General features: G+C 43.4%; 1 protein-coding gene and 1 long non-coding RNA gene across 2 annotated transcripts; one reads left to right on the top strand and one right to left on the bottom strand.

The window, feature by feature from the left end:
- Window positions 1-9855: 9855 nt before the first annotated feature.
- On the top strand, window positions 9856-13300 carry LOC119178131 (uncharacterized). Its single transcript, XM_037429293.2, has 4 exons — window positions 9856-9969; window positions 11623-11679; window positions 12034-12173; window positions 12937-13300. Exons 2-4 carry the CDS (start codon window positions 11628-11630, stop codon window positions 13258-13260), a joined length of 516 nt encoding a protein of 171 aa, XP_037285190.1. The 5' UTR covers window positions 9856-9969; window positions 11623-11627; the 3' UTR covers window positions 13261-13300.
- Window positions 12007-13055, bottom strand: LOC142797741 (uncharacterized). Its single transcript, XR_012893900.1, has 2 exons — window positions 12917-13055; window positions 12007-12220 (listed from the first exon to the last, which is right to left on the bottom strand). It is a non-coding gene; the product is annotated as an uncharacterized LOC142797741 (long non-coding RNA).

Below are 13300 nucleotides of genomic sequence, written 5' to 3'. Positions count from 1 at the left end.
CCATTGCGCGCCGACAGAAGCGCCATAGTGGACGAACTTTACCATCGCTCTCGGGTAAGCAAGCAGGGGATCTCAATTGTCATTTATGTCGTTGTACGTGTGGTACTGCTTTGTTTGCGTTTCTGTTTTTGTTGTGAAAGAGCAACGTTTTTCGTATGTGTGGTGGACGAAGCTTCTTGAAATGTGTAATAATTGTTCTTTGGTGGCCTGTTCAACACCCATAAATGCTCACCGGCAGCACTGTTTTACTCACTCGCCCCAAGAACTCATAAAAAAGCGATGGAAACAATAGATAGCCACTGTTAGTTGGTACAGACAAGCCACTTCGACATTGTGCGAGGTAATGCGTTGCTTCTTGTTCTGAAGCTTTCTTTCCGAAGCTTTCGTTCTGCTGTATCGCCGCTTGTTTGATGCACTCGAAGGTGTTGACACTGGTAAATGATGAAAGTTATCGTAGCCTAAGCATGTGTTGGTTCGGTTTGACGAACGTGCTAGGGCACTTTGCTCGAACGTTCTGTATTGATTGTTTACAAAAACAGCAATGTGGTAATCGTTGACTTTAGAAAAAAACAAGCACTGATTTACGCAACACGCTTGTAATAAAAACAACTCGGATGTTCACCACGAGCTCCGCCTCTTATCTTGACCTTGTTACGTGGGTATGCGTGAACATCCTGTCATGTTCACCGGCTGAACGATTCACTCCGCCTAGACAGCAGCGCTTATGGTTCGTTCTCATTTGCAGTAGGAGGTGATCACATATGTCTTTTCGGTGAGCCTCTTCAAGTCTTATCACTGCGCCCACAGGGTCATTTATTGAAACTTTTTAACTGTACGAATGACCAAACCACATCATGTAACACGTTATCTATGGGGGAGCGAACCACGCTATCCTTTGACCGACTGACTTCACTAACTGACGCCTCAGTGACTTACCCTCCGTGCCTCCGTCGCCGCGTGCTTGGACCTTGGCAGGGAAGCCAGGGAAGCTTCTGCATAGTTCATGTTTCCGCAGCACAGTAAAAGCTGTGGGGAAAGGTGCACATGATTCGTTAGTGGAATAAGAGGGTGCCACTTCGATTTCTCGATATTTCTCGATCTTGCAGATTATTCCCACCGCTGTCTCTAGTTTGTTGAGACCACGTCCCGCCGGTCTGGACTGATAGCTGGCCTTTGTCACTAGGCCCATCCCCTGTAGTCAGGCGATGCACTCTTGTTGGAAAGACGGAGGTTTATTTACATCTCATGAGGGTAGAGAAGTAGAGGAATAATATAGCCGGCCGTCAGACAACTCTGAGGCACCTGATGTCTGCAGCTCCTGCCAATCAGATGGCTCGACTACCCAGCTGCGAGAATGAAAATCCGAGAAAGGTAAAGGAAAGAGGAGAATGTCTTTTATCTCCAGGTGTGCAGGTGCGCTTCAAGAACGACTTTCAAGCTGCTTTGAACATGATTTTCTAGTCGCACTCCCTGATACTTTTTTGAGGGACACATCAGCTGTCCCAAACATTTAACGAGCTTTGTGCAACTATCTAGGTGGGCGATTTCTTGTGGATGTCACCCAAAATAACAGCAGTCATGAGAAAAAAACATTTAGAAGCGTCTAAAATGTCAGTCGACCGGTTGTGCCGTTATTAGTAAACACGGTGGCTGAAACATTCTGATTCAGTTGCGTTCTTTGGAGAAGCGCTCCCCGATATAGTTCGCTTACTTGAACAGTTCATGGACACTTTGATTTTCGTGACATATAACTACCACGTCCACCACCCACTGCCTCCATGGTCGAATCTGTTCTCCCAACTTTCTTATATGCCTTGCTGTTAGTGAGACATTACTAGGCATCGTCCATCACTTGTCTGTGTATCTGCAGAGCCCATATATTGACAAGAGCGTCAGCTTGAAGGACGTTGACTTGGTGCTGATTAAGCTGGAAGAGATGGGAACTATTCCACAAAATATTTTTTCATGTCAAGATAGAGCAGTCTAGTTCAGAGTGAAGTGCAAGATTCAATGGGTGGTAGGAACACAGAGATGCCGTTTAAAATACGATTGTTGTTCTGTGGAAAAGTACTATAGGCAAGCCTTGTTCATTCCGTACATAGATGACCTAAAATCTTTTCGCAAACGGCGCTTTGCAAATAATCGCTGAATATTGCAAAGTTTGGATTTTTGTGTTGTCAAAGCACGCCCCTAAAGGTAAACTCGAATTTGTGCAGCCGTCCTTCGACGTTTACCTGAAAGATGTGTCACATCTTCACACTGAAATGTGAATGCGAAATATGAAAAGCTAAATGACGAGACACCCAAGAGGATGAATTTCCCCACTTTGCGATGGACGCTATAGCTGAAGGTGACAAGGTCCGCTTCCCGTACATCCACACACTCCTGAAGATACTGACAATGCTCTCACTCAGTACAGATGCTGCGGAACGTAGCTTCTCCACACTGAAAAAAGTGAAAACGTATTTGAGAAATGGCTGAGGATTGGCTTGATGGTCTGGCGCTAACGTCCATTCAGCGGATACAAGTCAGTGTCGAAGAATTCATCGCTGTGTTTATGAATGAACCATGACACTTGATAACTGCGGCATGAACTATTTTCTTCAGCTAGGCGACATGTTCATTTTTATTTCTCTTGCATTCACCTTCACTATCAATTAAAGACTGACAATGCCATTGTTTTGGCCTCGCTGCGGTGGTCTAGTGGCTAAAATACTCAGCTGTTGACCCTCAAGCCGTGGGATTGAATCCCAACTTGGGCGGCTGCATTTTCGGTGGAAGCCAAAATGCAGCAGGCCCGCGTGCTCAGATTTGGGTGCATGTTAAAGAACCACAGGTGGTCATAATCCCTCCACTACAGCGTCTCTTATAATCATAGGGTGGTTTTGAAACGTTGAACACCATATACCAATGAATCAATATATCAATGAATCAATTGATGAATGAATAAATCTATCAATCAATGACGTTCTTTAGTATGGCCTGTTAAAATGTATGTTAGCATTCTGCCTCTAGCGCCAGGAAAACTTAAGTGCTTTAGTTCTTTGTTGTCCAACAAAAGTGTTTCCTGATTGTGTGTGTTCTTTGTGTGAAAATTATTGCCATAAGATGGCTATCTTTTTTTTTCGCACGCCTGTTGTAAAAACAAAGTGTGAGACTTTCGGCATAGAAGGCGTACAATACCCTTTTTTTTGCTTCACATGCGTAAGTTAACCACCTATTCGTTTCCGTTACCTCCACCCCCCCCCTCTTTTTCTTTTTTTAGTCATTTTTCGGCTAATGACTCCGTGTATGACCCTTCTTGGTGGATAATATTTGGTAGGAAAGCATTCTTTCTGGTGCACATGCACTAGCTTTACTGCAGTGTCAAAATTTGCTTGCTTCCCATCACTGATTAACTCCCCTATTGTGCTGTATTTCACATTGTTCTAATTTTCTAATAATGATTATGCTCTCTCTATATTACCGGGCAACTTTCTTCATATTTGTCATGAAAATACTTTCTTCTAAATATTCAGGTTTTGCCCTACACCAAAAAGAAATCTCGCTGCATGCCCGGTTACCGGGTATTTCTTGCGTGAGCAGATTTTTGGAAGAGATTTTGCTACGACGTTAGAGAATTGTGTGTTCGTTGTTCAAATTTACTTTATTCCTATTATTCTTGTTTCCCACACCTACTGTTTTTAGTTGCCCTGAGAAGTTGGAGTGGCGCCCCCTGGCGGATGACGTCATGGCACGGACTCTTCGATGTGAGCCGCGGTGTGTCTACATAAGTATGCGCTTGCTTCGTGCGCTGTTTCAATGTTTGCGTTCCCTTTTCGCTTGTCTCAAGCTGCAGATGAATGAAGAAAACAGATTCAGTAAGGTTTCAGGTAAGACAACAAAGAGTTTACTTTTGCTTCTGCACAATCACGCACTTGGTCGTATAGCAATGTGAGATGACTGAAAAGGTCTGTGTCACGCTGCTAGTCCTGATGATGTATTCCATTCGTGTCGACGACAGCCGCATTCCGAGGGGTGTGAAAATAATCAACCCGCTTCTGTTTGGATACAACAAACGCATTGACACATAACCGTGTGATTTTGAGAAGGAATTAGGACACCATATTTAAATTGTAGGGTTGAGATGAGCAAGGTTGATTCGTTTACGGGTTATCAAGCTTTCTCATCTTCGAGAGTAACTTGTACCGGAGAAATTCACGTATCTACGGACAATGCTTTTACGAGTGTATTAAGCCCCGCACTCGCGTGAAGCATCGAGTAGCGCAAACTATTCAAGAAGGCACTTGCCCTAGAATACCGCCACCACTGTAGTGTGTTTTTTTTTCAAATACGGGCTCGCTCAACACTATGTTTAGTTCCATATTTTTTCGCAATAATTGTGAACCTTTAGTTGACCGAACTTATTGAGGTTGCGTGTGCTTGAGGTTAGGTGCGGAAATTATTATTGAGGACAGATTTTGTCTTCGTGCGGAATCGTAGCAATGGTGCAGCCGCGCTTCGAACTACCAGTTTCGATAGGTAACTCATTATTTATATTTCATTGCAGTTGATTACCTCTTGGTGGACATGACGTGCGAGAACAATCATCCCCCCAGCGAATCGAAGGTTGTTCGGCTATTACATGGGTCCAGAAGCCTATAGGGGGGTATACTCTCCCCCAACCCCGCAAATTTTTGCGGGGTTGGGGGAGAGTATACCGACTTGAAACGGTTATCTTTCTTTCTGAATGGAGAAAAAACTGAGGGGTAGAAGAAAGGCCCGGTGAACCATAGCCAGGTTACGCCACTGCTCGGGCCACGTCCATGAGTGTTCCAAAAAAACAGTTCAATTCGATTTTCTGACGTTCGTGTTGAAATTGTTGCTATCAGCGGCGCTCCCAGGTGAAGCTCCCATTAGCGTTTATTACTCGGCGGTAGAACACTCGAGCATTTCACTGAAATCATGGTATAGGACGACTACATAATCCCTGGCGACTGTTGAGAAGAAATCTGTACATATATGAACCCAGTGAACGGAAATATCTCATTATTTCCGAAAACTTTGTGTGTGCCGCAGTATTATTTTTTTTGACGAATATGTTACGTGAGTTCTTATGACAGTCATATTCATAATGTCTTCTGCTGAGAAAGTGACGTTCTGTCAAGTCATTTAAATTATTCGCAGATGCAGGCGTAACATGCACGGTAAAGCGCAATGTATTAGTGAATTGAAAACATCCCGATTTTTTGAATACTTCGGCAAATACATGTTCTAATCTTGGCGTCTATGCCTAGTTGTAATATCAGCAGTACCACTTACATATTTTGTTCGCACTCACTGTGTCGTGTACGTGATAAAAACAACGAACGTCTTGCATCACCATGTTCACAGTAAATCTTCCCTTCGGACGGGAGTCACCCTATCCTACGCTAAATTATGGAAACTTCTAACAGCTCTAAAAACTTTCACTGGTTGCGAAACCTTGCACCTTGTATGTTGAGAAATCGGCGTAGCAAAATGGAACAATAATCATCAACGTATCGCTAAAGAGTGCAGACACGGCGGACGTTGAAAAAGGCAACAAGCGCTAGCGGAGCTGGCGAGTTCGTGCCGCGACGTGCTGTCACCGCGACCGCCGCGACGCCAGTGTTTGTTCTCGGGGCTAATAGGCGTACTGATGAGAATTTAAGTGAACCTACTCATGTATCGTTGTTACAGTTCGTTTTATGTTTCTTCTGCCCCTCTAACGAGGACCAAGCAGTTAGTCTACAGTACGTAAAATTAATAAGTAAATAAATAAATAAATAGATGAATCGACAATTACTGAGTCACGCCAAGTAATGCTTTACCTCTAATTTTAGTCCAACTGGGGACGATGGCAGAAAAGGGCATCCATTGTGCATGCACTGTTACATTGAGCAGCGCACATGGGTCAAGCCAGCATGTCTTCGCACCAGTATGACAGCTGTGTCATTCCGCTGAAAGGTATTCTTACCAACGATACACCGCTGGCTTGACATCAATTGGCAATTGAACAGTAGCGAGAGTGTTTCTACTGACACCAACAGTAGCATTGAGTAAGAACAGTAGTCCACGTTGAAATAAGAGAGTGCTACGTTTTTGAACAGCTTTATTGTGAAAGCTTGGTTTTTGATTTCGCAAGTAGAACGAGAAAGAGCGGTTAAGTGAAAGGCAGGGAGGTTAACCAGAATGAAATTTCCCGGTTATAATAAACATACAGACACCCGTAGGCCACCTGGTTTGCCATGAAATTGTTTATCTTCTTCACGACTAGGACCAGCCAAACATTATTTGTATGGCGGATACCGGGTTGACTGCGTTCTCAAAAAAATGGAGCATATCCACGGAGTGAATGATGGAGAGTGGGGTGAAGAATTCGTCCATCCATTCGTTCTTGCTTCCGTCCGTCCATGCGTCCGTCAGTGTGACCGTCCATGCGTCCATCAGCCCGTCCGTGCGTGCGTCTGTTCTTGCGTCCGTCCCTGCGTTCGTCCATGCAGCCGCCCCTGCGTCCGTTCATGCGTCCATCCATGCATCTGTCTATGTGTCCGTTCGTCCATCTATTCAACACTCCAAGTACCACCATCTCACATCTTTTCATTATATATTCCCCATATAGAAGCACCGACATCCAGCGGACATTCCAAGGACTAAACGAGAGGTGGCACACGCACACTTTCTTACGGCTTGCGCTTCGGGTCCACTTCCCACCTTTAACCACCTCGAGTTCATGGTATATACTAGTTCACTGTATTCATGGCACTGTGGCCGAACGCTCGCTAAACCTTTTGAAAACCAAGGAGGTTACGCCCAGCGAGTATGACGTAGCAAACTTTTTCAGTCAGATAGTGCTCAATGTACATGCCAATGGCTGCTAATGGGAAATGAGAGGCGGAGAATTCGGCTTTCACTTTCTTACGGCTTGCGCTTCGTATCTACTTCCCATTTTTAACCACCTCGGGTTCATTCATGGTATATACAAGTTCATTTTATTCATGGCACTGCAGCTTAACGCTCGCTAAACCTTTCTAAAGCTAAGGAGGTTACACCCAGCGAGTATAACGTAGCAACCCTTTCTTGTCAGATAGTGCTCAATGTACATGCCAATGGCTGCTAATGGTAATCGCAGCTTGCGCGTTAACTAAAAGCCAAATGCTGCTGTCTCTCATTCCTCATTAGCAGCCATTGACATGTACATTGAGCACTATTTTTTATTGTTCAACAACGCACAGAAGAAGTCTCTCACCGGCACTACCTTGGAGGTCAAAATGCTATACTTGTTACAAAATACGGGGGACGAACGGGTGCCGCTATAAGGAGTTTCGCCCCTAAAAATCGCGGAGAAATGGCTCCCGCGAACACCGCCTTTAGAAAACCCGTGACCTCCCGTATCGGCACTGATACCGGCGCCAATAATCATTGCAGCAACCAAGTACAGCCATTGTAACGTATGACAGGGGAATTCCTGTGGCAGAAGCGCAATCCCCGACACTAAAGCGATAACAAAAACATGAGGAAATCACCGTCTCTCGCATAACTGTGGTGACATTTATAACACAAACTTACCTACCAGCGTAGCATCTACAGAAACCCTTCACATGATGTGCCTGTGGCTTCACCTGGATTTAATAACTCAGGCAAATACCTCTGTAGCACCACTACGTAACAACAATCCGGACAAAAAACACTTGCGTGTTACCATGGCACAATATGATGCTTGTTGATTCTCTACTACATTTTTCTAAGCATCTTTAACAGCACAAATCGCTATGTGTGTGCCGCGTTTACTATGGGCAATCACCTTGTATAGCAAGTTGACTATAGACTCGGCAATTTCCTACGTGAAAATCGAGGGGGGTCACGAAAAAAGATTTGTTGCCCTTCCACTATCAGTTCGACCAAAAAACTTACACCCTAGGAACAGTGTTACGGAGGTAATAAATTATTCAGTCATCTTATGGAGGTATCACAATAACGTCAACAGTATTTCACACTTAGCTGTGCAGCATACGTTGGGGTTATTTGTAGCAATATTTCACCACTGTAAGCCCCGCCGCGGTGGTCTAGTGGCTAAGGTACTCGGCGGCTGACCCGCAGGGCGTAGGTTCGAATCCCAGCTGCGGCGGCTGCTTTTCCGATGAAGGCGGAAATGTTGTAGGCCCGTGTGCTCAGATTTGGGTGCACGTTAAAGAACTCCAGGTGGTCTAAATTTCCGGAGCCCTCCACTACGGCGTCTCTCATAATCATATAGTGGTTTTGGGACGTTAAACCCCACATATCTATCAATTTCACCACTGTAAGAAAGAGCATCAGCAGGTCAAGTCACTCGTGTAAGTGCTGCTGCGACTTCAACGGGGAAACGAAAATTTGCGAGTGTATTGCTGTGGAGCTTTATACCTCCTTGCCTCGTACGGTCGTGTTTAGAGTCACTATTATGAACTGTGTAACTCGGATGAGTTGAATTTGTTAGAACTACCTGGCCATCAGAGAAATAGGGACGCATCTTCGCGGTTTCGTGAAAAGAACCTTATTAGGATTGACGTGATTAGGAGAATTAGATGACGTGTGAATATGAACTATGGGGCAAATGAGCCAATACGAGGATATTTTTTCTCGACTAAATAAATGTCTTATGTAAGGCTTTGCTCTGATAACGTGCAAAAAGAGCAAGTATCAGCACTCATGTACGCATAGAGTGCGTATTCATACAACACAGTGTACTCCAATACAAGCTTACACTTTTACGGAGTTGTACAGTACTATATTTACAGATAATCATCATATGTGAAACCTTTTACGCGGAGACCGAAGAAATGTCTTTCAGATATTGATTTTTATTACGCAAATTCCTAGTTATTCATCAAAGCTTGTACGCTTTCGAATAATTAGTGCAGACCTTTCTGAACATTTTAGAACCCTCCATATCATCATTCACCAAACATAGCCACAGTTCACTAGCACTGACATTTGACAAAATTGTCTAAAAAAATTGCAAGGATTGTCACTGGATAGTCACACAAATATAGAATAAGAAAGGAGGACAGGACTAATAAAGAACAATTATGGTGGCAAACTTTAGACAAATGAATGACTTGCCCAGTAACAAACACCAGGACAGCACGGATCAGTATCAGCTCTTAACAACTACACAGTGCCCGGCGGTGATTTTATTTTGCTTATAAAAATGTCTTCCTAAATTCTTTGAATAAAATTGTGCAATGTCAGAGCACGTTAAAATTCCCATATGTTCTAAGTCATCCGTATTACTCCACTAAACAGCGTTTCAATAGCATCAGCATATTAGTTAAAGGACAGTCCCATCAAAAAACACACCAGCAAGCATGGGATCTCTTCTGTGTAAAATAAAAAGTTCTGACCACTACTATAGATTGTAGACAATACACCATTTCCATATGAACTGTTTACTTCTATAACCACAAAGGCATAATGCGAGTTTTTTTTTTCAGTAGCAGGCAATGTTGCCTACCACAGGATTTGTCTCAATTGAGTCATGTTACGAAGGAATCACATGCCACATTTCTAAAGATCCTACTTCAAAGTATAGAATCAGGTTACACGTAAGCTGCTTCAGTCCTAGAGCTCTATCGGAACGCTATTGCTCAATAAAGCGTAGTAGGGTTCAACTAAACTCCAAAGGTGATTTCACAAGAAGGCCGCAAGATGCAGGAGCAGAGGTCGTATTCCATTGTGACTGACTATAGAAGGACGTCCGAATCAGATCTACGAACAATAGCACTGAAGACATATCTCGAGATACGCGCAACATGTGCGGTGCATACTGGGTCTTTATCTAGTACCCTCATTCTGGAAAGAGGGAATAATGTATTGATTCAAAAAAAAAGAAGCGGGTCCTGATTTTCCCCTATAAAAGATGGAAGCATGTCTTGTGGCCTATCAGTCAAGATCAATTCATATGTGGAAGTTTGCCGTGTACCTGTAACGTTGGTAAGTGACATTTCGCTTAATAAGTAGATGTACGTGTTCAGGGAGAAACACTTCAGGGGCTGTGCTATAGTATGCCATCGTCATCGCTTGCCGTAAGGCTGCACGTGTTGCACAATGAGCGGGCGCTCACGCCGAAGAGCAGTCTTCTTTTTCTAGCTCTTCTAGTGTTTTGTTGATCACCAAGACGCATACATAGCGCCTTTATACGTTTCGTACTGTCTTTTTGTTGTCAACATCCGGCAGCGCATTTTGCCCGAACACATGATGTCAACTTGCCCGAGATATCGAGTGCGTGGTATCGTTTACTCAACGCGGAAAATACTGGTGAAGAGTCGCTATTGAAACTATTTTTTTTACCGCTGGGCATGCAAGTTCTTGGATCAATTACGACGCATTCTTAGAACAGTATTTTTTTTACTTCAAATCTTTACTCTCGAAAGGCCAGGGACCAAAATTAGGCCACTGTGGGAAGCTTGTCGTCTCTAAATCACATGCTAAACATCTTTTATGTTCTCGACAACATGAAAGAGGGGTAGATGTTCAGTTCACAAAAAGCTTGTGCGATAGGCGTAACATGAGTGGAACAACACAGATAAATAGAATTGAAAAGGAAGGGTGAATTGTAGATGGAGAGAAAGAGGAAAATTAAAAATAAAGTAAGATGCGCGAAAATGAAAGAATTGGGTAAAGAGACCGTAAGCAATAAAAAAAATAAATAAGCATAGACAGAAAAGACCGAAGACAGAAAAGGAGAGAAAGAAATAAAGAAAAAAGAAAAAAAGAAAGAAAGGAAGAAAGAAAGAATGAAAGACAGGGAGAAGTAAAAGAAAAGTGAGGACAAACTAAGAAGGCAACCCAGCTCCGCCCTTCATTCGGGCTTGGCAAACTTAGTGCGAAGCTGCCTTAATTTTTTCTCCCTCTAGCCCGCGGCACAGTAGTCAACGTGAAAGTAGAAGTGGCTACCCGCTTAAAAATGGTCATATCTATTTTTACTGACACATGTGGGAAATGGAATACTGAAGACGGAATTACTTATAATCGCTTTGCAATATTCTAAACGTGAAATTCACTACTAACGAAAGCTGAGTCACGCGCGTGCATGTCTATACATTAGAAATAAAATCACATCAGTCTAGGCAATAATGCTGAAGACAACAAATCCACTTCCCACGAAGTGTAAGCGCTGCATATTATATTTCTATATTTGGGATTCAACGTGTGAAAACCACCATATGGTAATGAGAGACGCCGTAGTAAAGGGCTCAGGATATTTCCAACACCTCGAGTTTTTTAACATGAACATATATCTAAGCACACGGACTTCAAATATTTTCGCTTCCATCGAAAATCCAGCCGCCTCAAGCCGATATTTGGTTTCGCGCCCTTAAGTCCAGCAGCCGCGTGCCTTAGTCACCAGACCACCATGGCGTGTCGAAGCGCCGCATATTAGCACTCCTTCTGTTCAATAGCATGACGAATATACTTGGCTCAACTACGACAGGGTGACCGCAAATATGTTTCGTTTGTGTAAACCTATATCGAAATAGGCTTATTGAAGGGCTGCGAAGGACTACTTCCACCTTATATAATTTAAACCATTTTTTGAACAAAGTCATTTGCACCGGTAAAACTTACGTCTTTTGCTTGTTGCAGTCACCATGAGGTCGATTTTCACCATCGGTTCTCTACTGGTGTTCGTCGCTTTTACAGGTACGTACAGAAATAATTTCAACAATGAGCGTAGACAAGTAACGTTCTCCGTCAATTGGGGTTAATGAATAATCATGAACTCAAAAAACAGTGTTAAAAAAGCCCGTCATGTTGCTCGCCTTGCCATGAGTTACGGCTGGGTGAAGCATTACAAGGCTGGTCGAGGCCACCCGCATTAGTACGTAGCAAGAGAATTGTCAATTCCGGCGCTGTTTCAGGCGATGCTCCCAACTGTTCATCGTGATAGTGTCTTTCCGAAGCCTGAATTTGGAAAGTGGTGGAAAATAATTTATTATAAGCTCCTTATGTTTGAAGATGCAGAACGTCTCCTGACCAGTTTTTTTTTATTTTCAGTGAATGCACATACCCTTCGCGACCAAACATCAAGAGTTGACGTAGTGTTCAAAGATGCCTCCCAGGAAGCCACATACTTGGGTGCGATCCTTGAAGAGGTGGCAGAGATGCTAGCCGACGACGATGACCTGAAGGCTGCGGTGAGTTGTTAACAATGGAGTGAATGCTGCTTCACCGATAGTAGGCCCTGTAAAACAATCTCGCATGTCGTGCTCGCATTGAAAACATTCTCATCAATGAACAAGGGAATGAGGTGTGCCAAGTGTATGGATATGAACTTAGTATTCACTTTAAAATAATTTCATTTTTATGTAGCAGAAGTATTTTAGGCCTGAGACGAACGGTAAATATTTATTCACGTAATCTGAATACATTCTTCCATCTATTGTGCCTCGTTTCACACTACTCATATGCAGTGGCATTAGATGTTTCCTTTTCACAATTGTCAGCATTTCATGATGTTATATAAAACCTGCTTACCGTTAACACACACGAAGGAAGGGAAGAAATGCTTTATGAAGGACCGCAACGTCCACACCATGGGTAACTCGCAATCGTTCAAACTCGCTGAGCTATATAAATGTCGAGACAGAATCCTTGTGTGTCATTAACTACTGCTAGATCTTGCTTAGATGCCGAGTTTTTACAAAGCCCTATTGAAGGTCAATAAGACTAGGTACAGAAATACGAATTGCAGTAAGACAATAAATATAACTTAGTAATTTTTCATACAGTGCGTTTTAATGATTGTACAAGTGGGGCTCCTTTTAAAGTATTATGAGGTAAATACAAGGTAGCGGTTTCTCATAACACGTGGTGGTAAAATCTGATATAGCATGTGCTTGCACACAACTGGCGTGTGTTTTTATAACGGCCTACTCACGCTGCTGTCCCTTTCTTCAGAGTGACGAGTACTTCATTCGTGATCTGTGGGCCAAAGCAACAGAAGCCCTGAAGAACGCCACACAGAAGGCAACGTCATCCGTACAAGACGCGTTCACTGAAGCCAAGGGCCACATCCAGAGAGTCGCAGCGGAAGCCCAGCAAAAACTGAAAGAAAAGGCAGCTGAGATTATGTCCAAGATATTGACTAGGATTGCGGGCCAGTATGCGATCGAGGATTCAATTAGTCGCATGGACTTTATGCAGATCTTGCGCGATCTGATCAAGGGAGCAGCACAGCGACTTTTTGGTGTTGGAAAGGCTTTGGGCCAACTTAAACACTGACACAAATAAAAGAGCTGAATAATTTGTCACATGCAAAAAA

Source organism: Rhipicephalus microplus, chromosome 1, assembly GCF_043290135.1.
Source record: "Rhipicephalus microplus isolate Deutch F79 chromosome 1, USDA_Rmic, whole genome shotgun sequence".
Lineage (NCBI taxonomy): Eukaryota > Metazoa > Arthropoda > Arachnida > Ixodida > Ixodidae > Rhipicephalus > Rhipicephalus microplus.
This window is presented reverse-complemented; position numbering and strand designations above follow the sequence as displayed.

What these genes read in the sequence shown, in the direction of transcription:
- LOC119178131 (XM_037429293.2), top strand. Translation starts at nt 11,628, where the DNA reads ATGAGGTCGATTTTCACCATCGGTTCTCTACTGGTGTTCGTCGCTTTT. An exon ending in GGTGTTCGTCGCTTTTACAG is followed by an intron (nt 11,680 to 12,033) that starts GTACGTACAGAA and finishes TTTTATTTTCAG; the next exon opens with TGAATGCACATACCCTTCGC. An exon ending in ACGATGACCTGAAGGCTGCG is followed by an intron (nt 12,174 to 12,936) that starts GTGAGTTGTTAA and finishes CCCTTTCTTCAG; the next exon opens with AGTGACGAGTACTTCATTCG.